This window comes from Sminthopsis crassicaudata, chromosome 1 (assembly GCF_048593235.1).
Source record: "Sminthopsis crassicaudata isolate SCR6 chromosome 1, ASM4859323v1, whole genome shotgun sequence".
NCBI classification, from domain to species: Eukaryota; Metazoa; Chordata; class Mammalia; order Dasyuromorphia; family Dasyuridae; genus Sminthopsis; species Sminthopsis crassicaudata.
Window position 1 is genome coordinate 77,919,122 of NC_133617.1, and position 25,660 is coordinate 77,944,781.

Below are 25,660 nucleotides of genomic sequence, written 5' to 3' on the forward strand. Positions count from 1 at the left end.
CTCCTAAGCACACAAGCTCTTCCCCAGGAAAGGCCGGAACTAGAGAATTGTCTAGTACTGACTTAGCACTTAGTAAGAACCTAACAGAAACTTTTTACCCGTATTTGGAAAGATAAATACTATTGAGGAAGATTAAAAAATAACTAAAGAGAAAGGGTTGTCCTAAGACAATCCCACTATCCATACTTTTTCACCATTCTTGGAGTTGGAAAGGATTGGGGTGAAGCAGGAAGAGCCCTGGGCAATGTTTATATCTCCCAGAGATGCCAACGTGTGGAACAGGATTACATTTCCCAGAATTCTTTGTGTAGGGAGGAAACATGGCGAGGGAAATTGACTTTCGCACAGACGGACTACATTTCCCAGAGTCTCACGGGACTCTCCGTCCCGCCCCCTCCCCTGCCTTCTTTGGCTGGATCCTCTTGCGTGGCCGCTGTGGACTGCTGCCGGAAGCAGTTGTGGAGCAGCAGGTGGAGTCCGGAGCCGAGGTGGGAGTCGGTTTGGGGAGAAGGCGGAATGGGGCAAGTGAGAGTTGGGGAGGGTCGTGGCCACACTTATTTCCCGAGTGTGGGCACAAAGCACGCTCAGAGATGTGATCCATTCCTTCGGACAGAGCGGGGAAACTGAGGCCCGCAGAGAGTCCGAGGCGTTCTCATTCAGTCGTTTCAGAGTCCTCGTGATGCCGTTTGGGGTTTTCTTAGCAGATACTATTTTGCCCCGTCCTTCGCCAGCTCACTTGACAGAAGTGGAAACTGAGGCAGACAGGCTTAGGTAATTTGCCCACTTGGCTAGTAAGTGTCTGCGTCTGAATTGGAATTCGGGTTTCTTGACTCTAGAGCTGGCTTTCAACCCACTGCCACCTAACTGCCCCTCCCCCCACTTTGAGGGCCCACGGAAGGAGGACCACGCTGTACCCAGGGGGAGAGCGTCTGATCCCGCCCTCTCCTGAGCCTCTGCCCCCTCTCACTGGCTAGAGGAGCAGTTTCTCCACGCCCTCCGGCCTCTTCTTTCCCAGTACCCAACTCCCCGGTGGTTATTTTGTATTTCTTTTAAATACCACGTAACTTACATATGTGCATGTTATTTCCTCCTGTGTAACGTCGGAATGTCCTTCGGGGCCGGGCCAGAGCACCATAATGTGCCAGGCACTGGGCTAAGTGCAAGGAACATGCAAAGGGGCAAAAGACCGTGCTCGTCCTTAAGGAGTTAACGATCTACCGAAAGGATCATCAGGCAACAGCTGCAAAGAGACCGCTTTACCTTTGTCCTTGTATTCTAGGCGCCGCCACAACGTGTACACGGGATCCTAGGCACCTGGTACATGTTTGTACTTAGATGTTTAATAAATGCTGACCGATTACTTGGTTGAGGGGAGAGGATGGAGTTGCTCACACATAAATGGAGGAAGAAAGGAGAAGAGAGAAGAAAACTGGTGATGGGGCTTGGGAAACTTGATTGCTATTTTACACTATTTGAAAGACCATCTTGTCCTTAGCTTCACTTTCCTTGGCCCCAGAGAGAAAAAACGAGCAGATGGTGCTGAAAGGCAGATTGCAGAAAAGAAAAAGGCTAGGCAAAATTATTTAATCAATAAACATATATTAAGCACTTGTATTGTGATAAGCACGGTGGATAGAAAGACAAAAAGAAACTCCTCTGCCCTTAAAGGACATTTTTTGCTGTTTTGGGAAGAAGTAAGTTCTTCCTCACTGGAACTTTGCTGGCATAGTGAACTGACTGTCACTGTGTTGTAAAGGGCTTTCAGTTTTAGGAGGAAGGAGTTTCTTCAAACTTACCCAGGTGAGACAGGAAAGGGGAAATGTTGAAGATGGATAAGTACTGGCTGGCCTGAGACCAGGATTTTTATGCTTCCCCAAAACAATGTGAATGGATACTTGGCCTCCAAGAAGTACGGAGCTTAAGGAAGTTTTTTTCCTCTTACTCCTAGATGATCCTTTCTTATCCTCTTGTATCCTAAGACAGAGACTCCCTGGTCGGTTCCATTATTCCCTTCCCTTTGTAAGACTGGTCCTGTGAAAGGTGTGTGGTATTTATTGGTATTCCAGGATTAGTTTTTGGTATTTTATTTTGTGAGTGGTACCCTTGACAAACTCCCAGTACACAATTCTCAGAAGGCAAGTGGCAAAAAAGAGTCATTATTCCCTGTGGAGGCAGCCTCACCTGTGAGCCTTCATCCCTGTCCCACCCACTCCTTGGCCAGAACATGGGCTTCTTTTTACCTATGGGTCTCTACCTTTTGACTAATTCGAAATTTAACCTTGGGAGAAGAAGCAATCCATTAGAGCAAAACTTTTTAAACTGTGAGTTGCCACTCCTTATGGGGTTGCATAACTGAATGTAAGAATCAAAAAATTATAATTTTATTGTCAGTAAATGGCTTTTTATGTTTCTTTATCCCATGATCTTGTAAAAATTTCTCCAGCAAAAAGGCATCCTGAATGGAAAAAGTTTAAAAAGCTTTGCACTAGAGTCCTTTAGAATATTGAAGTAGGGATCAGAGGACTTGGATTTGAAACATTGTGATTTCTCATCTGTGTGACCTTTAGCAACACTGTTTCATTTCTCTGGACCTATTTTTGCATTTGTAAAATGGAGTGGAACATACTTATACCACTACTTTATATACAGTAAATTATAAATTGTAAAGTACAATACTTGTACTTTGCACGATTGTTGTGAGGAAAGCATTTTGGTCATTATGGATTAATCTTATGTCTAGAAGACTGTAGTTCAGTCTGTGCTAATGGTCTGGTTTTAGATCAGTTTTAGGCTGATTTCTCCAGGATGCTTTAAAATCTGTGTAGACTTGACTGTCATTACTTGAATAGTAATAAACTTGTGATGTATATTTCTAGCCACTGAGTTATGTTAAGTATTCAGTAGGTGCCAGATTTTGCCATCTGTATTGATCCTCAGTCTCTACCATTTCCTATACTGTTGCAATACACGGGAGCCACCTGACGTGACTGCTGGAGATCCAACCCAAACCTGCAGAATGGATCTCTACTTGCGAGAGGATGATAAAAGGAGACTGAGATTCCCTTTCATTGTCTGACCTCTCTCCTCTTCCCCCGGCTTCCAATTCCTTCCTCATTGCCAGATTGCAACACCTGTCAGCAAAGGCTGCCTTGCAGCTCCTTCAGATCCATAGCTGTGGAGGCTCTCAGAGAATTGACCTGTCCCTTAATATTATACATTGATCATAAAGCCCAGGCTCTTTAAGGATAAATAATTTTGAGTGGTTGTTATATTATTAGTTTGATATAATGAGGGAAGGAAGGAGAAAGAAGCAGCAAGTGGTGGGGGAGGGGAAGGGTAGAAAAGGATCCAACAAAAGCAACAATTGTTAAGTGTCTCTTGTTTGTAGAGCTTTGTGGTTGGTGCTGAAAGAGAGAACAAGTTTAGATGAAACACTTGCCTGCCATCATGGAACTTGTAGTTCAGTATAAGGATAAGGCAGAAACGCAATACATAAACATGTATTTAATTTTTTTTTTATTTGCTCCTTGAAATGGTACTGTAAAGTGAGTACTATTATTATCACCATTTTACAGGTGAGTAAATTGAGGCTGAGGAAAGATAAGTGACTGGTCTTCTTGAGTTCCAAGCCTAGGACTCTGTTTATACACCAACTAGCAATGTCAGTATCTCAAGCTTATCAGAAGGTACAAAATAAAGTATAACGTGAGGTTGGAGCAGGGGCAGTCTTAGCATGTGAAGGGATCTGGAAAGGTTTTGTTAAGGAGGCAGAATTGGCTGATTAGGAATAGAGCCACATCTGAATCAGCTCTGTGGATGTCACTTAACCACAGGCTCTATAAAGATAAATAAATGCTATGACATTATTATAGTAGGATTTGGATCAGAGCCCAACTTTTCCATCTTTGTGATTTCTGACCCCACAGGTACAGCAGCCATGGCAGAGCCATCAGAGGTCACTCGGATCCTTGTCACTGGAGGCTCTGGTTTGGTGGGGAAGGCCATACAGAGAGTAGTGGCTGATGGTGCTAGCCAGCCTGGAGAACAGTGGATATTTGTCTCCTCTAAGGATGCAGACTTGATGTAAGTGATTAATTCCTTTTTCCCCTGAACCTTTATATACATACATATATATATATATATTTGTGTGTATGTATGTATATATATATATATGTGTGTGTATATATATTTACATATCTGTTTCTTATATATATATATATTTATTTGTTTGTTTGTTTATATATTTATATATCTGTTTCTCTTTGTCCAGGCAATAGTTGGGTTGTATTAGATTGGAGGGAGCTAGGAATGGGCTGGACCTACATCACAGCAGTGACTTGCTTAATTTTCCCCTGGACAAACATCCTGGTCCCCCCACTTTATGCCAGGAAAGCCAGATTGTTACTTGTTATATCCTTTATTGTTCTACTTGTGCCTGGCAATATTATATCCTTGGCTTTTCTCTTCAGCATTTTTCTCTCTTTTCCTCAGGCCACCACATAGCCACATGTCTCTGATTGACTTCTTGGTCCTTGGTTCCCTAAGCTAGTCAGTTAATCAATCATTTATTCATCCTTTGTTGAATAGCATTTTCATTCACTTAGTTGTTTGTAGTTCAACTCTTTGTGACCTCATTTGGAGTTTTCTTTGGCAAAGATACTGGGGTGGTTTGCCAGTTCCTTCTCTAGTTCATTTTACAGATGAGGAAACTGAGGCAAACAGAGTTAAATGACTTGCCCAGCTAATAAATATCTGAGGCTGGATTTGAACTTAGGGCTTCCTAGTACCCTAGCTACTGTACCACCTACCTGTTCTATTCAACCATTACCATGGATCGATCAGGCGTAGCACTGAGGATATAAAGAATGGCAAAACCAATCACTGCTCTTCCCACTCCAATGGGAGAGACAACCAGGGATGTGAGAGAATATCAAAGGTAATCTTGGAGCAAAGACTAGGCAGCTAGGGGAACCAGAAGGCATCTTGCAAAAGATAGGACCAGAGGTGAGTCTGAAAAGAAACTAAGGGATACTATGAGGAGGTGATGGGACAGATTGCCCCATCTCCAAGAGTGGAGATCATTTGTGTAAATGCTTCAAGATGGTTGATAGAAGATAAATGGAATTTGGGAGCAGTAAGGAGGCCAGGGTTAGAGGCTGGACAATTGGGGGGGGGGGGGAAGGGGGAAGGGGAATGGGAAAAAGGAAAGTAGAGCTTTGAATTGCAAACTGTTTGAGCTTATAGTTAAGAGGAAGTCTACAACTTTTTGAGCAGGGATATGACATAAATCTACAATTTAGAAAAATTACTTTGTCAGCTGGGTGAAGGATGGGTAGCTCAGAGACCATTTCAGGAGCTTCCAGATAAGAGGTAATCTGGGCCTGAATTAGGATGATGCTTTTGAGTGAAGAGCAACAGACATATATGAAAGATACTGTGAAGGCAAAAATAACAGTCTGGCAATGAATTAGATATGGGATGTAAGTAGGAGTAGGAGTTAAAGACTACAATGAAGTCTGGGAGAGTGATGGGGGACGCAAGATAAGAAGTAGCAAGTTGGGATGAGGGCAAAGTTTGCAGGGGGAATGGGTTCAGTCATGTACTTTTTGAGTTTAAGGTGTCTGTAGTTCATCCAATTCAAAATACCCAACACGCAGTTGGAAAAATGAGCCTGAAGATTTGGGCTGGAAAAGTAGATATGGAAATCTTCTGCATAGAATTGACAGCTGAACCCATGGAAATAAATGAGATCAGCAAAAGAGATAGTCTAAAGGAAAAAGGGAAGAGGGTCCAGCACAGAGTCTTGAAGGATTCTCATGGGTAGTGAGCAAGCATGATGTGGATGGAGATCCTGCCAAAAAGACTGAGAAGGAATGGCCGATCAGAGCGTAGAGGGACCTTGAAAGTCTAAAGAAGAGAGAGTATTCAGGAGGAGAAGGTAGGTGATAACAATGTCAGTTCTACAAAGAGGTCAAGAATGAGGATTGTTCCCTAAAGCAGCAGCCCAGCATCTACCTGCCACGTTACCCTGGAGTATTCCTATCACATGTTGACATTCTTGGCCAGGGCTGGCACAAGTTGGATTGTAATGGGATTTCCCCACTTGGAACAGATTCTTTCTAGTTCCAACATTATCAATCAAGGGACAACCTCAGATCATTTACTCCAACTTGTACCTGAACTAGAATCCCTTCCCATATCCTTCCTGACAAGTAGTTAAACAACCTCAGCTGGGAGAGTTCTGAGGAGGGCAGGCCCACTACTACTCAAGATAACCCATTCAGTTTTGAGATGACTCTAACAATTAGGAAATATTTTTCTTATATAAAGCCTACATTTGCCCCTTTGTAACTCATCATTGCCAGTCCTTCCTTTTGGGGCCAAACAGGGTAAATGTGAGAGTTCTTCCCCATGACAGCCTTTCAGAAGCTTGAAGATGCTTGTTGTGGTATCTGGTGTTTCCCTAGTCCTAGATCTACCCCTCACTTATTTTGGGTATACTTGAGTCATTCCTTAATTTCTCCTCAGCCTCGCCTCACTTTTATTCCTTATTAATTTGCTGTCTATGATCTCTTATAAACTGTAACCAGAGGCAGCCTTCAATTTCTCCTTTTCTCCATATATCTATATCTTAAAGATTTAGCTGCTGAAGGTGAAGGATTCTAGAGTCCTCCCTTGTTTGACTTGGCAGACAATTATTTTTAATTTAGTGAAACTAATCCTACTAAGAAGATAAATTCCCTTATCTATCTCCTGTAGCAAATGATTAACAGGCATTTTTATTTTTTAAAAAATATGGTCATTTGTGTTTAATTGAAGTCATTTTTCTTTTCTTTATTTCCTATAATATATAAATATCAATTATTAAATTTTGACTAACATTCTCCATCAACTACTAGTGGAGAATAATATACTCCGACTATAATAAAACCAGTTTCTGATTTGTTCTGGCTTATTTGGCATTAGCTAATCAAATTGATAAGTAAATTCATTAGATTCATAGGTATATATACTGAGGGACAAACTCTAGGTTCCATGTTATAGTCTTAATTGTAGATATTCTTCACGTGCACTGGTTTTGCTATGTGGATGATTGGGGCAGACTCCTTTGAGATTTTACAAAATTTATCTGGTAGGCTCTGCAATATTCTAGGGCTTGCTACAACAGTATGATGTCCTCTGCAAACAGGAGCAATTAACCTGACCAACTATTAGGAATCCCTCTTTATCAGGAATCAGGATGATGGGAAAGATATGGTTTAAGATGAAATAATGCTTGTGAAAGTTCCCTAACAAAAGTATCATCTGTCATGCCCTTGATAGTAGGTACCTTCATGGTCTTAATAAAATTTTTTTTATAGAGATGGGCAAGCTGACATATGCTTTAATTCCCAACTCCTTTTTCTCAATGAATCATAGGGTTCATAGAAAATAATAGAAGAGGAACATTGATTGAATTCCTCTATTGATATTATTTATTATATTTTTATATCTATGCCCTATAAATGAATGATTTTTAATGAAACAACCACCATATCCAGAAGAGAAATAGGCCACACATATAAAAATTAGGGATCTAATAATGAAATTTATTGAAAGCTATTTTTGTAGCCAGTAGAGATCTTCAGTCAGGTTGAAATAAAATGAGGTGCTCTAGATCTGTCTTGAGTGGGACCTACATTTGCTAGAGAAAATTACAGAAGTTCACAGGCACAAATTGGTGAGTTGGGGAAAGAAAGTGGTCAAGGGAAAAGGCAGTGCTTCCCTAAATATCCTCCCTTAGAAGGCTCTGGAAGGGTTGAAGCACCAAAAATAGCTTTCATCAGCTCTCTGGTTCAGGTAGGCTGAGATTGGGAGAGGAGAGTGTATTAGCACTTGTGTGACCCTCTAGTTTAAGAATCTTAAATGATAAGGGAGAAGGCTAGAAATCAGCCTAAACTCCCACCTCCTAGCTTGACTCAAATCTTTTTTTTTTTTTTTTTTTGCCTAAACTCCCACCTCCTAGCTTGACTCAAATCTTTTTTTTTTTTTTAAGTTTTTTATTTTTCATTTATTTAAATCTTCCCCCCCCCCTCCCGTGGGGTTAAGTGACTTGCCCAGGGTCACACAGCTAGGAAGTGTTAAGTTAACCACATTTGAACTCTAGTCCTCCTGAGTTCAAGGCTGGTGTTCTATCCACTGCACCACCTAGCTGCCCTAGTTTTTTATTTTTCAAAATGTGCGTGGACAATTCTTCAACATCAGCTTTTGCTAAACCCTGTTCCAATTTCCCCTCCTTCCCCCACTCCCCCTCCCTTAGATGGCAAGTAGTCCAATATATGTTAAACATAACAGAAATATATGTTAAATATTTAACATGTATTGGGTTACTTGCCATCTAGGGGAGGGGGTGGGAGGAAGGAGGGGAAAATTTGGAACAAAGTTTTGCAAGGGTCAATGTTGAAAAATTACCCATGCATATGTTTTGTAAATAAAAAGCTTTAAAAAATTTTTAAAAAGAAATAGATGTTAAATTCAATATATGCATACATATTTATACAATTATTGTGCTTCACAAGAGAAAAAGTGAAGCAAAATAAAATGCAAGCAAACAAGAAAAAGAGTGAAAATGTTATGTTGTGAACCACACTCAGTTCCCACGGTCCTCTCTGGGTGTAAATGGCTCTCTTTATCACTGAACAATTGGAACTGGTTTGAATCATCTCATTGTTGAAGAGAGCCATATCCATTAGAATTAATCATCATGTAATCTTGTTGTTGCTATGTATAATGATCTCCTGGTTCTGCTCATTTTACTTTGCTTCAGTCAGTTCATGGAAGTCTCTCCAGGCCTCTCTGAAATCAACTTGTTGGTTGGACTCAAACCCATTTTGAAAGTTGTTTGTTGCCTGGTTCTCTGGGGATTCTAAGTGGTAGATCAGGGTGGTGAGAATAAGATCAGATGCCTCATCTTTATCTGTATTTAAAATATGGACATCTACTATCTCTAAGAATTGGGGGACCACTGAGAAAATGCTGTACCTGGCTTAGCTGAACATTATCACAGTTTTAGAAGCAGAAAGAAAATTTTAACCTTTAGAGAGATAAAGCAAGATGGTAAAATTTCAATAAGTGCTTTAGTGAACAGAAAAGTTACAGAACTCTGAGTTTTGGGTTTTGTTGTTGTTGTTGTCGAGATTATTAACTAACTTGACCAAACCCAATAAACATCTTAAAGCTTGCTTCCTATGGGAGAACAATAGACCCTTTATTCTAGAGAATTACACTTTTCCCTTGGACTGTGACCTAAATAGGGATGGAGGTGGTACAAGAAACCACAGTATTAAAAGGGAAAAGGCTCTGGTTTATCCTCATAGTTATATTTGCATGTGTCTGTTTTCTAACAAGCAGTGTCAGCATTTAGATTCAGGGTGGAAGGCTGGTATTTGCAAATTAAAATTTTTTTTACCCTTATACACCCTTATACAATATTAACATGAATATCAAATTAGAGGCTAGATAATATAAAAAGCATTGCTGGCATTAATAAGCATATGGTTTTGATAGCATATAGAGTTGGTGTTCTTTTGGTTGCCTTTTTTCCAATTACAAATAAGGGCTAAAATTTAATAAGAAAAAATAGATAGCATTTATATAGCCATATATTCCTATATCTATTTTTATATATAATCTAGTTTGATTCTTACAACAATCCTGTAAGTGCTATTATTCCCATTTTAAAGAAGAGGAAACTAAGTCCAAAGCAGGTGAAATGATTTGTCTAGAGTCACAAACTAAATAAATGTCTGAAGTGAGATTTTAACTCAGGCCCTCTCATGCCAAGTATGGCATTCTTAATCTACTGTGCCACCTAGCTGCTTTGTCATATTCAGAGCCTCCCTGATTTTTCTCTTGAAAAAAGGGTTTGGGATATATAAATATTGTTCCTGTCAGCCTTTTTGTCTTTTGTTCCTTTTTCTGGATTCCCTCTTTCTACCATCCTTACCTATTCTCACCTTTCCATTAAAGTCACTGAGTAACAAATTGTATTGAATTAATTTTTTGGACTATCTTTTCAGAATTTCTCTTTGTATTCTGCCACCAATCTTATTTTTTTTTTGGAAAATTTTTTTTATTTTTAAAACATATGCATGGATAATTTTTCACGTTGACCCTTGCATAGCCTTGTGTTCCAAATTTCCTCCTCCTTCCCCCCATTTCTTTCTCTAGATGGCAAGCAATCCAATATATGTTATACATGTTAAAATCCAATATATGTAAACATTTATATAATTATTTTGCTGCATAAGAAAAATCAGATCAAAAAGGAAAGGAAATGAGTAAGAAAAAAAAATGCAAGCGAACAACAGAGTGAGAATGTTATATTGTGATCCACATTTGGTTCCCACAGTCCTCTCTCTGGGTGTAGATGGCTCTCTTCATCACAAGATCTTTGGAACTGTCTGCTACCAATCTTAGAGCATAAGTTTATAATTGTTTACATGTTGGTCCCTTTGCAAATTCTTATCAACAAGATGATAAAATTTGTTGCTTTGGGGCACATGATAAGACCAACTCTCCCTACACTTTTATTAAGATCCTAGATTTACTTCTAGAGGACACCTGAGAGGCCACTAGCTCCAAATTACTCATTTTATAGATGGGGAAACAGGTTAAATGACTAGTTTAGAGTTGCACAGCCAGTGTTAACCTAAGCCATCTTTCCATTAAGCTACAACTTTCTTCTATTTCCTGGATTTGCTTATAGAAAAAGCATTAGGATTAATATATTTTAGTTCATATCCTTAAAGAATAATAGTATGTCTTTTCCTTGACCATTGTCCAAGAACTCCACATTTAGAGTGTCAACAGCTAAATTAATGTGCATGCACATTTTTTACTGTATGATTCATATCTCCCTCTGCTCTGCACGTAGTAGACACATAAATGTCTTGAGTCAGAATATGGTTTGCCTCTCTCCTTGACAGGGACACAGTCCAGACCCGAGCCCTGTTTGAGAAACATCGGCCTACGCATGTCATCCATTTGGCAGCCATGGTGGGTGGCCTCTTCCGGAACATCAAGTATAACCTGGACTTCTGGGTAAGAAAGGATTCTGCCTTTGGAGCTTAAAGGGGAAAGACCCAACATGGTGATTTCTTCTCCTTTTAAGACACTTCTTTCTCCTTCTCTCCCAATTTGCTGAGACGCTGTCCTGGAACTTCCCAGGAGGAAGGTTGCCTAGTGGTAGGACTCATTCCTCAGAATTATAGCAATCATTAGTCCTTTTCTAAGGACTAACTGCATGCCCAGGGTTCCTGGAAGCTGGGAGAAAAAAATTAAACATGACAGAATCAGATATTTAGGGCTCACTAACTTTGGTTAATGTGTGTGTGTGTGTGTGTGTGTGTGCGTGTGTGTGTGTGTGTGTGTGTTTTTAAAGCTTCATGCCCTATCACCAAGTAAGAGTGTCTAAAAGCGCAAGCGAGAGATTAAAGATTAAGATGGAGGTTAGTGTGTGTATGTGTGTGTGTGAAGGAAGAACAACAAAGACGGTGCAGTTCCATTCAACTCGCATTTATTGGAACATTATATTGTTTGGAGCATCAGTTTGGGTTATGCTTCTTCAAAGAGCATGATCTTTGAGCACCAGTGGTACCAACTCCTGTCCAGTCTCCCTTTCCCCAGTCACACTCCCATAGGCCTACCCAGCCTTTTAATCCTACTTGAATTTGGCCTGGACTGAAATTTAATTGCAACTTGATAGCTTTGTAACCTTGTAGAAGACCCTCCCCACTCTGAACTTCCTCATTCCCATATTTAAAATAGGGATATATTTAAAATGGAGACAATAATACTTGTACTGTTTTCTTCAGAAAGTCATTGTGAGAAAAGTGCTTTGTAAGCATTAAAGTTCTATAGAAATGGGGAGATGCAGGTATAGGATCAGAACTGAGAATGTAAGGGGTTGGAAAGGAATCACAGAGATCCTCTAATCCAAGGGTTCTTAACCTTTTTCATGGCAGACTAGTAAAACTGTAGACCCCCTTTTCAAAATAATGTTATTAATTTTTAATTGCACATTTTATTTTTTCAATAAGCAAAAACTTGCCTTATTTCCCCATCACAACCTATCCCCTCTTGAACAAGAATGGGGGGAAAAAACCAATCCCGAATTGTTACAAACATGAATAATCCGGCAAAATGCATTTCTGCTTTGGTCATGTCCAAAACACATACATACACACGTATATATGTCTCAATCTGTATTCTTGAGTCCTTCATTTCTCTCTCAGGGGATATGTAAAGTATTTTTTAAAAGTCTTTATCATATTGCTGTCATTGTATAAATTGTTTTCCTACTTCATGTTTTTAAATGCACAAAATAAAAATCAGAGAATTACAAAGGAAACCAATTCTATTGAAATATTATACACACATGTAAGTATTTAGTTATATGTAGATATTTGTCTACATATAAATATTCAATTATGTGTAGATATTTATGTCTACATTTAACTGAAGTCACAGACCCCACTATAAGAACCTTTGATCTATTCAAACTCCTCATTTTATTTTATTTTTTTTTTTTAATTATAGCTTTTTTATTGACAGAACATAGGCATAGGTAATTTTTTTTTTACAACATTGTCCCTTGCACTCACTTCTGTTCTGACTTTTCCCTTCCCTTCCTCCACCCCCTCCTCTAGATGCCAGGCAGTCTTATACATGTTAAACATATATACAATACATGTGTGCAGATCCATACAGTTCTCTTGTTACACAAGAACAATTGGATTCAGAAGGTAAAAATAACCTGGGAAGAAAAATAAAAATGCAAACAGTTTACACTCATTTCCTAGTGTTCCTTCTCTGGGTGTAGCTGATTCTGTCCATCATTAATCATTTGGAACTGAATTAGATTTTTTCTTTGTTGAAGATATCCACTTCCATCAGAATATATCTTCATACTGTATTATTGTTGAAGTATATAATGATCTCCCAGTTCTGCTCATTTCACTCAGCATCAGTTCATGTAAGTCTCTCCAAGCCTCTCTGAAATCATCCCGTTGGTCATTTCTTACAGAACAATAATATTCCATAACATTCATATACCACAATTTACCCAACCATTCTCCAATTGATGGGCATCCATTCATTTTCCAGTTTCTAGCCACTACAAAAAGGGCTGCCACAAACATTTTGGCACATACACAACCTCCTCTTTTTACTGAAGAAAAATCTCAGACCCAGAGAAAGTGAGTAGTAGTCCAAGATCACAGAGCAAACCTGGGACGAAGTTGAACCTCAGCCCTCAGCTTCTTGGCCTAATACTTTTTTACTACCCCATTTATAAAGGCCTTTGTAACTTTGTAAATAATAATCATTCGTCTTTACCTTTTTCTTTTCAGTTCAATATACATTTCTGTTTAAAGAGTGGACCCCTCAACCTATCACATTCATCTCTACAAGTTCTGGCGTGTAGGGAAATTTTGCAAGTGACTCATAGCCTTTTTGGTTCAGTGACAGAATGTCAGAACTAGGAGGGTACTTAGAATAGAGACTCTCAGAGCTAGGTGGAGCCTTGGAGGTCATCTAGTTTCATAGAGGAGGAAACTAAGGCTCAGAGAGGGAAAAGGAGATATTTCCAGTAACTTAGTAAGTTAGGGACACACAGGACTAAAATTCGTATCTCCTTAAACCCTGGACTCTCCTCTGATTTGGCCAGTTTCTCTTCCTAGCAGGATACTGTTTGGAACCTGAAAGCCTTACATGATAGGAGTAGGGAGAAATTATTTTTAATACCTGACCTACTTGAAATCAGAGTCCCAAATTAGAAATTGAGATTCCTAGAAGAGGGCTTTGTGATGTTTGAAGGGAGAAGCAAGAGTAAGGTTAGAGAGATATCTGACAACCAAATTATGGGGTTCATAAAGGCCTGGGCTAAGGAGTTTGAATTGTCCTCAAGGCAGTAAAGAAGCCATTGTAGGTATTGGGGCAGTGGAAAGATACAGACCTGTACATTAAAATTACTTGGGTAGCCTATGAAGAATAGGTTAGAGGCAGAGAGACTTGATCCAGAAGTTTGATAACTTAAAATACTCCTCTTGAATGTGATAATTGGCCTTTTAAACTTGTCTGTTATAGTGATGACAATGAGAGTGGAGAGGAAAAGACACATGGGAAAGATTTTTGGAGGTCAGTTGAAAAGGAATTGACAGTGGATTGGAGAGAAGGGGGAGGAAGTGGGGAAAGGAAGAGTGTAGATGACTGGGGCTGAATGGGGAGGTCATATTCTGTCCCTCTCCAGAGAAAGAACATTCAGATCAACGACAATGTCTTACACTCAGCCTATGAGGTGGGCACCCGGAAAGTGATTTCCTGCCTTTCCACCTGTATCTTCCCTGACAAGACCACTTACCCCATCGATGAGACCATGGTGAGGACCTCCTGCCCTCAAATGCCTTGATGGAGGGAGGGGAAAGGGCTGGGCAGAAAGAGCAAATAGAGGTGTTCCTCTCAGAACCTTTGGGCCTCAAGGATTTCTTTCTTTCTCTTTCTTTTCCATTTCCTTCCCCTACACTCAGATTCACAACGGACCCCCACACAACAGCAACTTCGGCTACTCCTATGCTAAGCGCATGATCGACGTACAAAACAGGTCTGGGATGTTTGGGAGGCAGCAGAGCTGAAAGCTGTAGCCCACTGTCTTCATCACACGTACCTTCCAAATCTCATAAGCCCCCACTCTCCATCCTGTCAATCAACAAGCATTTATTAAACATCTATTGTATTAAATACCAGAAATTTAAAAAACCAATAATAATATAATTATTATAATAATAGCTAGCATTTATGTAACTTTTACTATTGTGCTAGACGCTATGCTAGGCAATTTGTAAATATTTTATTTTAGAAATTAAGTAAACCCTTCTCTCATTAAGATTATGTTCTTTTGGGAGAAATAATACATATATAATCAAGCAATCAAACGTTAAGTACCTCTTATGTGTCGGGCACTTTACCGGGGATACAAAGGACAAATAAAATCAATCTCTTTCCTCAAGGAATTTGCATTCTAATTTTGGAGACAATTTGTACATAAACAGACACATATAAGAGACCTGCAGAGTAAAAGGGAAGTAACCTTAGAAAGGAAGACATCAGTATCTAGAGGGAGAGACCTAAGAAGACTTCCTGCAGACAGTGGCGTTTCAGCTGAAACTTGAAGCCAGCCAGAATCTAAGAATCTGAAATGAAAGGGACAGCATACCAAACACGGGGACAGCCAGGAGCAAGGTATGGAGGTGGGAGTGTTGCATGTGAGGAGTTGGAAGAAGGCTAGTATAACAAAGTTATAGAGGGGAGAAAGGTATAAGAAGCTTGGAAAGATGAGTGGAAAAGGGAATGAGGCTGTGAAGAGCTTTATTTTTTTTTAAATGTTTTTATTAATGTGGTGAGTTTGTTTTTTAATATATCACTTTGGTGTCCCTCCCAGAGAGACATCCCATATAACAAAGAGTATTTTTTTTAAAGGGGGAAAAAATTGAAGAGAGGGGAGAAAATGTGATGATAATTATCCATCAAAAATGTCTGAAAATATGCAGTGTACAATTCTTGTGGCTCTTTGATCTTTGCAAAGAGGTCAAGTCAGAGTAACTTCTCATCTTTTTATTTCAAGGCATGCTTGTTTTTAATTTTATAGCATTAGCTTTTGTGTGTCTGTGTGTTTTTCTGTTTCTGTTGATATAGAAGAATGACTACAATAATATAATTTTCCTGACTCTGCTTACTTTGCTCTGCATCGGTTCATATAGATCTTTTCGTACTTTTCTATATTCATCATGTTCAGCATATCTTACAACTCGGTTAACGTTCCATTTTCACTATAATTTATTTATCTGTCCTCCAATCAGTGTATATATGGAGATATCTTATCAGTAGTCTCTCTGGGTAAGATGCTAATAATGAAATCTCTGTGTAAAGGGAATAGATATTTTAGCCACTTTTTAAAAACATAATTCCCAATAGTTTTCCATAATGCTCTACCAATAATGCACTTGTGTGAATATCCTTCCTCCTTGCTTGTACCCGTTTTGGGAAAATTTCCAGAAAAGGATTAGGAAAGGTTCCAGGGAGGTGATGTCAGGAAAATGGGCCCAGGACAAGGTGGAGGATAAGGCTGAGGTATAGGGTCAAGTCAGGGTCATGATTTAAGGGGAGTCCTTGGGATATGTAGCAATTCCTCCTGCACTGCATATTTTCTTGGCTGCAGTTTGATCATCTCCTCGACTCCTTGAGGCAGTATAGTATAGAGATTGGAAGGAAGAAGAATTAGGTTCTAATCCTGACTCTATTGTGTGACAAGTCAGTTTGCCTCTGAGCCTCAATTTCCTCAGCTACAAAATGAGGATAATAATAATTGTACTATTCACTATACGTGGAAAAATACTTTGTAAACTTTAAAGGACTAAAGAATTATGGAATCACAGAATCTAAGTTGGCAAGGATTTTAAAGCCAACTTGTAAAACCCATTTGAACAAGAATTCCTCCTACAATACACCCAATATTTGGTCATTAAGCCTTTGCTTGAAGACTGTACTCAGCCTATTTCACTTTTGAATGATCTAGTTACTGGAAAATATCTCTTTGATCAAACCAAAATCTTCTTTGCTACAAAGTCTACCCATGAGTTCTGTCCTTTGGGATCAAACAGAACAAAGCTTATTTCTTTTCCAGATAAAAGCCTTTCAGGTATTTAACAGGGTTGTCATGCTCCTCTAAGCCTTCTCTTCTCTCTGTTAACCAATTCTTTCAACATATTGGTATGACCACAAGATTTCTATCATCCTAGTTGTCTTCTTTCCAAAATTAACCACCCCCCAACTGAGCATAGTACTCCAGAGCACAGAGAGGGTCAGGAGATGCCCTAATTCTGGATGTTTTACCTGTCCTAATGCAACCTAAGATTATATTAGCTTTATATATATATATATATATGTAATATATAAAAATTATATGTTGTATATAATTTATATACATATATATTATATTTATTCCTATGAAATTTTATCTTATTCTAGACTGTAGTGATCTTTTTGGGTCTAAGTTATCTCACTTTTGTGTCATCAGCAAATTTGATAAATTTGATAAACCACATCATCAGTGCCTTTATCCAGGTCATTGAAGCCAAGAACAGATCCACAGATCATGCCAATAGAAATCTCCTTACATACTGGCAATGAACAATGACTCCAGAAGAGTTATAGATTCACTTACTTGTTTTTCTCTCCATGTTCTCCAAAAGGATGGCATAAGGTATAAGTTTTTAAAGACTTTGCCAGATTTTAGACAATATATCTTTATATCCTTTTGATCTCCTAGCTTAGTATCCCTGTCCAAAAATAAATGAGATTAATCTTTCATGACCCATTCTTTCTTTACATTTATAATCATTTTAGACATATTTCCATATTAGTCATATTGTCAGAAGAAAATCGGAACCAAAAGGAAAAACCATAAGAAAAAAAAGCAAACAAAAAAAGATGAAAGTAATAGTCTTCAATCCACATTCAGTCTCCATAGTTCTCTCTCTAAAGCAGATGGCATTTTTCATTCCAAGTCTATTGGAATTGCCTCAGATCACAGTATTGTAGAGGAGAGTCTATCATAGTTGATCATCACATAATCTTGTTATTAATATGTACAATGTTGTCCAGAGCTCCTAATTGCTCTTCAGAATGGCCAGATCAGTTGACAACTCCATCAACAATGTCATGCCTCATTTGTAATGAAGCCAATCTGAATCTTTGTGATTCGCGTTTGTTCCATTGTCTAGATATTCCATCTCTTTGCTGTCATATTCTAAAATTTTTCCCAGAATCAAGGCCAATTATAATTTGAAGATTTCAGGTTCTCTTTTGAAAAATGGAATGTTCTCTCTTCTCTCCATGGTGTTTCAGAGACCACTGTTGCTTTCAGTGGGATATAATTCATGTAGTTCCAATGAATTGAATTCATTGAGTACAGCTAGATACTCTCTTCATATATCCTCATTAATGTTGGGCATAAGCTCTTCACTAGCTATTTTTGTTCTATTCTCTCAAGTTCTAAGACATATTCCCGGATGGAAATTTAGAAAAATAGGAATAGACAATTTCTGACTTTTCTCTGTTGTGCTATTTCATTTAACATGAGCAGCAGTCCTATATGGCTTAAATATAGCTTTTAAAAAAAAATCTTTTCTTGTTCTTATCCATTATTCTCATTCTTAACTTTTACATTCCTGTTACTTTAAGAATCATGCCAGACATTTGTATTCATTCTGTTCCTTTCCTTGTGTCTATTTCCTGTATTTTTTAGAAGTGTAAATGTACACTAGATTCCCTGTGCACTTGCATCTTTTAACAACTCTTCCATCCTAATCAGAATTACTTTATCTCGGGGCAGCTAGTTGATGGAGAAGATAGAGCATCAGCCTTGAAGTTAGGAGGACCTGAGTTCAAAACTGGCCTCAGACACTTAACACTTCCTGGCTGTGTGACTCTGGGCAAGTCACTTAACCCCAATTGCCTCAGCCAAAAAAAATCAAGAGAATTACTTTATCTTTAGGATCTCAATTACTAGATTATTACAGAATTTTAAAAAATAGAATCTCAATTGTATATCTCAGTATATCTCCCCATCCTTCCAAGACTAATAGAAATATTATTCATAAGAACCTACTTACCTGGGTTGCTCCCCGGATCAGGTGCTCCTAACTTCTTAACTGGACTAGTACAGTAAGTAGCCTTCTTCTGCCTCAATCTCTCACCATTCTAATCCATTCCCCACTCAGCTTGCAAAGTGATTTTTGCTAACCAAAAATCCAAACATTTCATATCCCTTCCCGACTCAGAAAACTCTAGTGGGTCCTTCCTATTACCAGGATCAGATATAAAGTTCCTTTTTTGTCATTTAAAGTTCTTCATAATCTTCATAATGGCTTTTTCCCACTTTTCCAACCATCTTATACTTTATTGCCCTCCACCCACTCTATCTATAATGTGACTACATTGGCCTATTTGCTGTTTTCTTGATCTCAACTTCATCTCCCTTCTTGGTGCTTTTGTACCAGCTCTTTCCCTTGCCTGGAGTAAATAGGTGGCCTCCTTAGTTTTTTGAGCTTTCCAATTTCATTTTAAGACTGTTCAAGTTCCATTTTATGCATAAGGCCTTTCCTGGGTTCTTTCTCCTCCCCCCTTCACTAGTACCTTCTCTTTTAAGGTTACCTACCATCTACTGTGGGGGGTGGGAGGGTGGACTGTGCATATAGTACCATTACTCATATCTTTATTCCATGAACAAAAGGACTGTTGTCTAGTATCTCCAACATTTAGCATAGTTCTTGGCCCATAGTTAACTCTTAATAAATGCTTGTTGAATGACTGATTTGAAACTCTCCCTTCAGTATTGACATCAGTATTGAACTAGAAATATCAATATGATCACCATTATCATGTGTGCCTGGCATACATAATTATTGTTTGATTGTTGGTTGAGGCTCTCCAGTTGATTTCATTAAATATTAAATTGATTTATTAAATATTGAAATGTTGGACTATTATCCAGTTAATTGGATAACATTTCACATAATCTCATTTGATTGCCAGTATCACTCTCAGTTTTATAGATGAAACCCCCGTATGCTCAGACTTGAGCCAGTCCGAGCTTGGGAGGTGAGAAGAGAAAGAAGAAAATCAGGCTTGTACCTCAGGGACCCCTCAGACAGGAGACAGAGCAAAGATAGGATAAGGATAGGATTCACGTCCAGCCCTGTGGTCCAGAATACCTGGGCTGGAGATATAGTCAGTGACCTCTCCTTCTGCCTATGGGAACAGTCAGAGGGCTTCTGGGCCAAGTGGGTTGATCTGGGCACTGAAAGGTGAATCTCCCTGTGAGGAGACCAACCAGCCCCTGGCCCTTCCCCCCCAGGGCGTACTTCCAGCAGTATGGCTGCACCTTCACTGCCGTCATCCCCACAAACGTCTTTGGACCCCATGACAACTTCAACATTGAAGATGGCCATGTCCTTCCTGGTCTCATCCACAAAGTCTACCTCGCAAAGCGTGAGTCTGTCTGCATCATTTTGTCTTCTATGGCTGTGTGTGTGTGTGTGTGTGTGTGTGTGTGTGTATGTGTGTGTGTGTGTGTAAATGAGTGCAAGCATGAATGGATGCCCTCCTGGGACACAAAACTACACCCCCCCCCCACTCTCCACCTAGTTCCCAACCCCCCTCCTCATGGTTTTGAGCTTAGCCCTAGGTTGTTTGGTCCCAAACTCAGCTGAAGTTTTTTGTCTGTGTGTGCACCTCACTCAACTGTTGCATATTGGCTCCCCTCCAGGCCCAGTGTCATGGTGGTCTGATCTCTCCTTATTCCATCCTCTTTTGTTTAGGCAGTGGCTCTGCTCTGACTGTGTGGGGCACTGGGAAGCCTCGAAGGCAATTCATCTATTCCTTGGTAAGTGAACATCTAGATTCTTGGGTTCTCTGGGGGAGGGAGGTCAGGGATTCCTCTCTGATATCTGTCTTTCTAATCTACATGTGTGCATGTGCATATGCGCACGCACATACACACACACACACACACACACACACACACACACACACTCACTCACTCAATGCCACTACCCTTAATCAGGCAGGGTGCCTCTCTGAATTCAGAACGGGGACCCTAGCCCTCTGGTGCTCAGTGAGCCATCCCTTTGGCCAGAATCAGTCCAAGATGAGGAGAAAGGCTTAGTATCAATATTTAAAAAGTTCACAGGCCAGTGTGAGTAGAGACACTCTGCAAAAACAATAGGTTGAGATAAAAAAAATTTTGGTTTGAGGAAAGGAAACACTTCTTCACAATTCGAGCAATCCTACAGGAGAATGGATTGCCTCAGGAGTAGTGAGTTCCTTACCACTTGAAAGCTGTCAAAAGGATCTTGCCTTCAGAGAGATGGGCCTTCTTCCTAGGGCTTTTCTAACTAAAGGTTTGTGGTTTCAGGAGCTCAACAGCAAGAGGGACATGGATGGGGCCTCGGGATGTAAGGCCTGAGCTGGGCCCCAGGAAGGCCTTTGTAGAGGGGCTCAAGCGGGGTTGACTTCCTTAAAGATTGTCTGCTCCTCCAGACTGGCTCCAGGACAGTGGTGGGCTCAAGAGTCGGGGGGCTTGGGTTTCCTCGATCCTTGGATAAATCATGGAACTACCCACTCTTATTCATTGACCTTTAAGGCCTCTTTCAACTCTGACCCTTAGAATTCCTGCTTTCAAGCTCCCACTACCTTTCTTGGCCCTTGAGCTTGCTTGACTGAACCACCTGCTAATTCCTCCATCATGAGTTCCTTGGTCTTAGTACAAAGTTCCTTCTTTCCTTGGGCCCAAGGGGCTGGGCTAGGCAGGGCTGTACCCTCAGGAGGGACTTAGTTTAAAGGTACTCCCCATCACCAGTTTTGATATGTCACCCCATTCTATAACTTCATGACCCAACTGTTTCCCTCACTCCTTCCAGGACCTGGCTCGCCTCTTCCTCTGGGTCCTTCGAGAATACAATGAGGTGGAGCCTATCATTCTTTCAGGTACAGAACTCCTCCTTTCCCCCCATCTCATTCTTGCCATCTTCTGTAAAGGCAAAGGCTGCAGGAAGTCAGGTAGGGAAAGGGAAGAAGCAAGGAGGATATGGGGCAGGAGCTGGTCCCTGCAGAAAGATAAGATTCAGGCCTTGGATGGGGAAATGGAAGGGGCAGGACCTGGGATTGACCTGATCCAAAACTCTTTCAGTGGATGAAGACGACGAAGTATCCATCAGGGAGGCAGCTGAGACCATCGCAGAGACCATGGGTTTCCAAGGGGAGCTGAACGTATCCTTTACTGTGTTAGGGGCCACACTCTAGAAGGCTCCAGCCTGTTGGCCTCCCCTGACACAGCAGGTAGGCTGCCTAAAATGGAGGGAGAAGCTGGGCTTCGGAGCAAGCCTTACCACTGCCTGACAGTGTGAAGCTGGGCAAGTCCCTTTCTGTACTTCAGTTCCTTCTCTAAGTAAGCTCTTAGTAAGGTAACCCTTATAGCTCTGATGAGTTTCTGTTAAAACTTCTCTGAGAGAGAGGTACTTGCCCCAAGATCTTTTCTTAGCCAATTCTTTAATGGAAGATTAACTAATGATTCCCTGAATGCAAGAAGAATCCGGAATGTGGGAGAGATTGATAAGAAGCGTTTCACTATTTTAGAATTTAGGGTAGCAAGCCTGAGCCTCTCTTTTAACAGATAGGAAAACTGAGGTCCAAAAAGGTCCAGGGACCCAGAGCTCAGAGTAGCCCTTAGCCCCTTCAGCTCCATATCCTGAACTCTTAGTCACTACTCCACATTCCCCAGTCCTATCCAGGATGCTGCTTCCTCTCTTCCTTCCCCAGCTCTGCTACTTTTAAGTATTAGTGGTAGTGTCACATAATGAGCAGAAGTTAGAGGCAGGGTTCGATCCTAATCTTCCAGTCTCCCAATATTTTCCTCCCTGTGATGTTGGGGAGGACAGGATTAGGACCCATAGAGTTATTAGATGAGCTGCTGAGCCTGTGAGCCTCTTTGTCCCCAGGCCTTGAAGCCTGGTCTTCTCTTGGGGAAAGAAATCTTGAAGACTTCATCAGGCTGGCCCTTTGAGGCAGGATAAGGAACTTTTTGAGTGGAGCTTCCTTGGAAATCTATATAGCTTGAAATGGCCACAGGAGATCCCTCCCCCTGTCTGGTTCAACTAATTCCTTTGTCCTGCCACAAAACCTTCCAGTTTGGTTTTGACCTTGACCCAGGGCTCCTAATAGTTTGATACAACCAAGTCAGATGGTCAGTTCAAGAAGACGGCCAGCAACAAGAAGCTGAGGACCTATCTTCCAGACTTCCAATTCACACCCTTCAAACAAGGTAAGGCTTGGGAAGGCTAATTACCCGGCACTCCAGTGGGTCCCCCAGATTCATGTTCATCCAGAAGTGTAATGGGCTGCTTCAGGAAGGGTAGAGGCTGGAATGGCAGGTCAGGCCACTGGGAGCTGCCAGCCCTGGCTCTTCTGACCTCTGCAGGTTGCCCACCAGGCTGAGGTCCTCTAGGCTCACTGGCCCCTGTGGCTCCTTCAGCTCTGGTGCTGGGTGAATTTCATTTCATTATTACCATAGTAAGTATTGCCTGAAAAAGTGAAAGACTGTAGGATTTGAGTCCTGGATTCAAATTCAGGCTTTTCCTCCATCTTGTTTTATGATCTTGGCCAAGTCACTTTAGTTTTATCTTTTCTTTAAAAAATTCCCTCTAGGGGCAGCTAGGTGGCACAGTGTATAGAGCACCAGCCTTGAATTCAGGAGGACCTGAGTTCATATGTGATCTCAGACACTTAACACTTCCTAGCTGTGTGACCCTGGGCAAGTCACTTAACCCCAGCCTCAGGGGAAAAAAAAAATTCTCTCTGCTACATTTCTATACTGTAATGTTCCTAATGCCTCTGTGGCTTTAGCAGAGCAGAAATCTTTTATCTCCATTTGATAGAAGACAGTGAGACCTAGGGAGAGGTCCTGGGGCCATGGGCACAGCCAGGACTAGACCCTGAGTCTTCTCCAGAATTGCAGCCATTCTCCCATGCACACATCCCATGATTTCAACTCAGGCCTTTCTCTGGCAGAGTTGAGGACATGACCTAGTCAGGTGTCTTAATAATGCTGTACAGTCTTTCACCAACATTCCTGATCAGAACTGTTGGGCATGGGCCAAGGGAAAGGGCTTAGTGTTGGGCTGGGCTCAGGACTCCCCTTTTGATCTTTATCCTAGCCTCTTTTTATTCCTCAGCTGTGAAGGAGACATGTACCTGGTTTGAAAACAACTATGAGCAAGCCAGGAAGTGATCCCAGCATAGGGGAAGAGAGCACAAGTCACAGAAAGACAGGAGGCCCTGGAAGGACCTGGGATAGATGTCCTTCTATCTTCTCCAGGTCCTGGCCGTCATTATCCATAAAGGCCAGCTTAAGGAAGACTAGTAAGTCCTGAATCTCAATTGAGCATCTGGCTCTGCCTTTATTTCTGTCCCTGACCCTGTCACTGCAGTTAATTCAAGGTGGACACAGGCTTCCCTATGCCTGCCAGGCTGGTTCCTGAAAGTCCACCATTGCTACCCTCAGGGAAAACTCCCATGCTCAGAGCCTGGGAATCTGCTCCCCCTCTTAGTCACTGACCACCTGGGTTCCCCTGTATTTTCTGATTATTGAGAATTCAAATAAAATACATTTTTGCAGGAGGATTCAACCTGTTTTAATTTCTACATATACAGAATGTATGATATGAATATATACATGAATGTATGATTACAGTTCCTGTGAAGAAAATTGGGATGGGGGGAGTGAATAGGGTCATATGAATGTGATGTGGTAGCCCTCAAAATTAATTTGATTTTAGGTTGTATTATTAACATATAAGAAGGGAATGATAAGATTAGTGACAAGCTGAAGTCTGTGGAGAGAGAAGATGACTGGGATGGTCATGTCCTGACCTGTTCCTCAAGACTTGGGCCATAATGAGAAATTTGGGGGCCTGGAGCAAATTGAATTTGAAGGTTGTGTGAGTGGCACAAGGGGAAATCTGGAAAAATCAGGAAAAAACTGGCCCATCACCCAGAGGTATTGGCTGGATGGGTGACTGATGCTGATGACTCCTAACCATGAGGAAAAGTTTTCCCCAGAGGAAATCCATCCCATCAAGATGATTTGTTATTAGACCCACACATTCTTTTAAATTATATTAATACCCAATTAACTTTTAGCATATGCTTCCACAGCCCTTTATTAAATGTAATTTCATTTCATTATGGTCTGAAAAAGATGTATTTAGTTATTTTGCATTTTCTGCATTTGATTATGAGGTTTTTATGTCCTAATACATGGTCAATTTTGGTAAAGGTGTCATATACAGTTGAGAAAAAGGTATACTCCTTTCTATTCCCATTCAGTTTTTTCTAGAAATCTATCATATCTAACTTTTCTAAGATTCTAGTCCTCTCTTCTATTACTTTTTTATTTTGTGGTTAGATTTATGTAGCTCTGGAAGGGGAAAGTTGAGACTATTGAGGTTCCCCATAAAAGGCCATAAAAATGTTGATGTGGCAGTCAGACTCTTCTTATATCAAACCAATAGAATGATGGAGAGCCGAGGACACTCTTTTCCCCCAAAACAAACTGGTGACAACTTAGGGAGAGTGAAAAAGAATAAGAAAGTTTTCATAATCTTTTAAAATATACCTGAATCAATTCTAGGAGTGGAGAGAGTAGAATGAAAGTATTTTTCTTTAACTTGCCTAGCACATCTCCACAATTACCTAGACAAGCTTGTAAGTTTGAATTTTGATTGGTAAAGTTAAGAAAAACTCAAGTGAGTCATTTTACTAATCCAGAGCAGCTAACGAAGACAGGTCTATAGGCACAGGAATGGGGTCCACAGTAGTATGGCAAGGAGCATTCCAGTACCTTCAGAAAAAAAGAGGACCAAGACTTAGTGATAGAATCTTAGCTGTTGCCCCAGCCCCCACAATCCTATTACTCCTTCTCATGGACCTCATTAGAACAAAAGAGCCTTTTACCCTTTTCCATGCATATCTTAATCCAGTCACAGGAACTTTTCTGAAATTGTCC

At 40.5% G+C, this 25,660-nt stretch overlaps 1 protein-coding gene across 3 annotated transcripts; it reads left to right on the forward strand.

Annotated features, from left to right (window-relative positions):
- Positions 1-406: 406 nt before the first annotated feature.
- Positions 407-24,276, forward strand: GFUS (GDP-L-fucose synthase). 3 transcript variants are annotated; one of them, XM_074293345.1, is made up of 11 exons: positions 407-488; positions 3,927-4,083; positions 10,968-11,082; positions 14,291-14,419; positions 14,568-14,641; positions 19,955-20,088; positions 20,418-20,482; positions 21,519-21,585; positions 21,788-21,867; positions 22,819-22,918; positions 23,829-24,276. In XM_074293345.1, exons 2-11 carry the CDS (start codon positions 3,938-3,940, stop codon positions 23,882-23,884), a joined length of 966 nt encoding a protein of 321 aa, XP_074149446.1. In that variant the 5' UTR covers positions 407-488; positions 3,927-3,937; the 3' UTR covers positions 23,885-24,276. The 3 variants fall into 3 exon arrangements, with proteins under 3 accessions (XP_074149446.1, XP_074149282.1, XP_074149363.1); XM_074293181.1 differs by lacking the exon at positions 407-488 and adding an exon at positions 491-771; XM_074293262.1 differs by lacking the exon at positions 407-488 and adding an exon at positions 1,041-1,317.
- The last annotated feature ends 1,384 nt before the right edge of the window (positions 24,277-25,660 follow it).

What these genes read in the sequence shown, in the direction of transcription:
- GFUS (XM_074293345.1), top strand. Translation starts at nt 3,938, where the DNA reads ATGGCAGAGCCATCAGAGGTCACTCGGATCCTTGTCACTGGAGGCTCT. An exon ending in ATGATCGACGTACAAAACAG is followed by an intron (nt 14,642 to 19,954) that starts GTCTGGGATGTT and finishes CTTCCCCCCCAG; the next exon opens with GGCGTACTTCCAGCAGTATG. An exon ending in CAAAGTCTACCTCGCAAAGC is followed by an intron (nt 20,089 to 20,417) that starts GTGAGTCTGTCT and finishes TCTTTTGTTTAG; the next exon opens with GCAGTGGCTCTGCTCTGACT.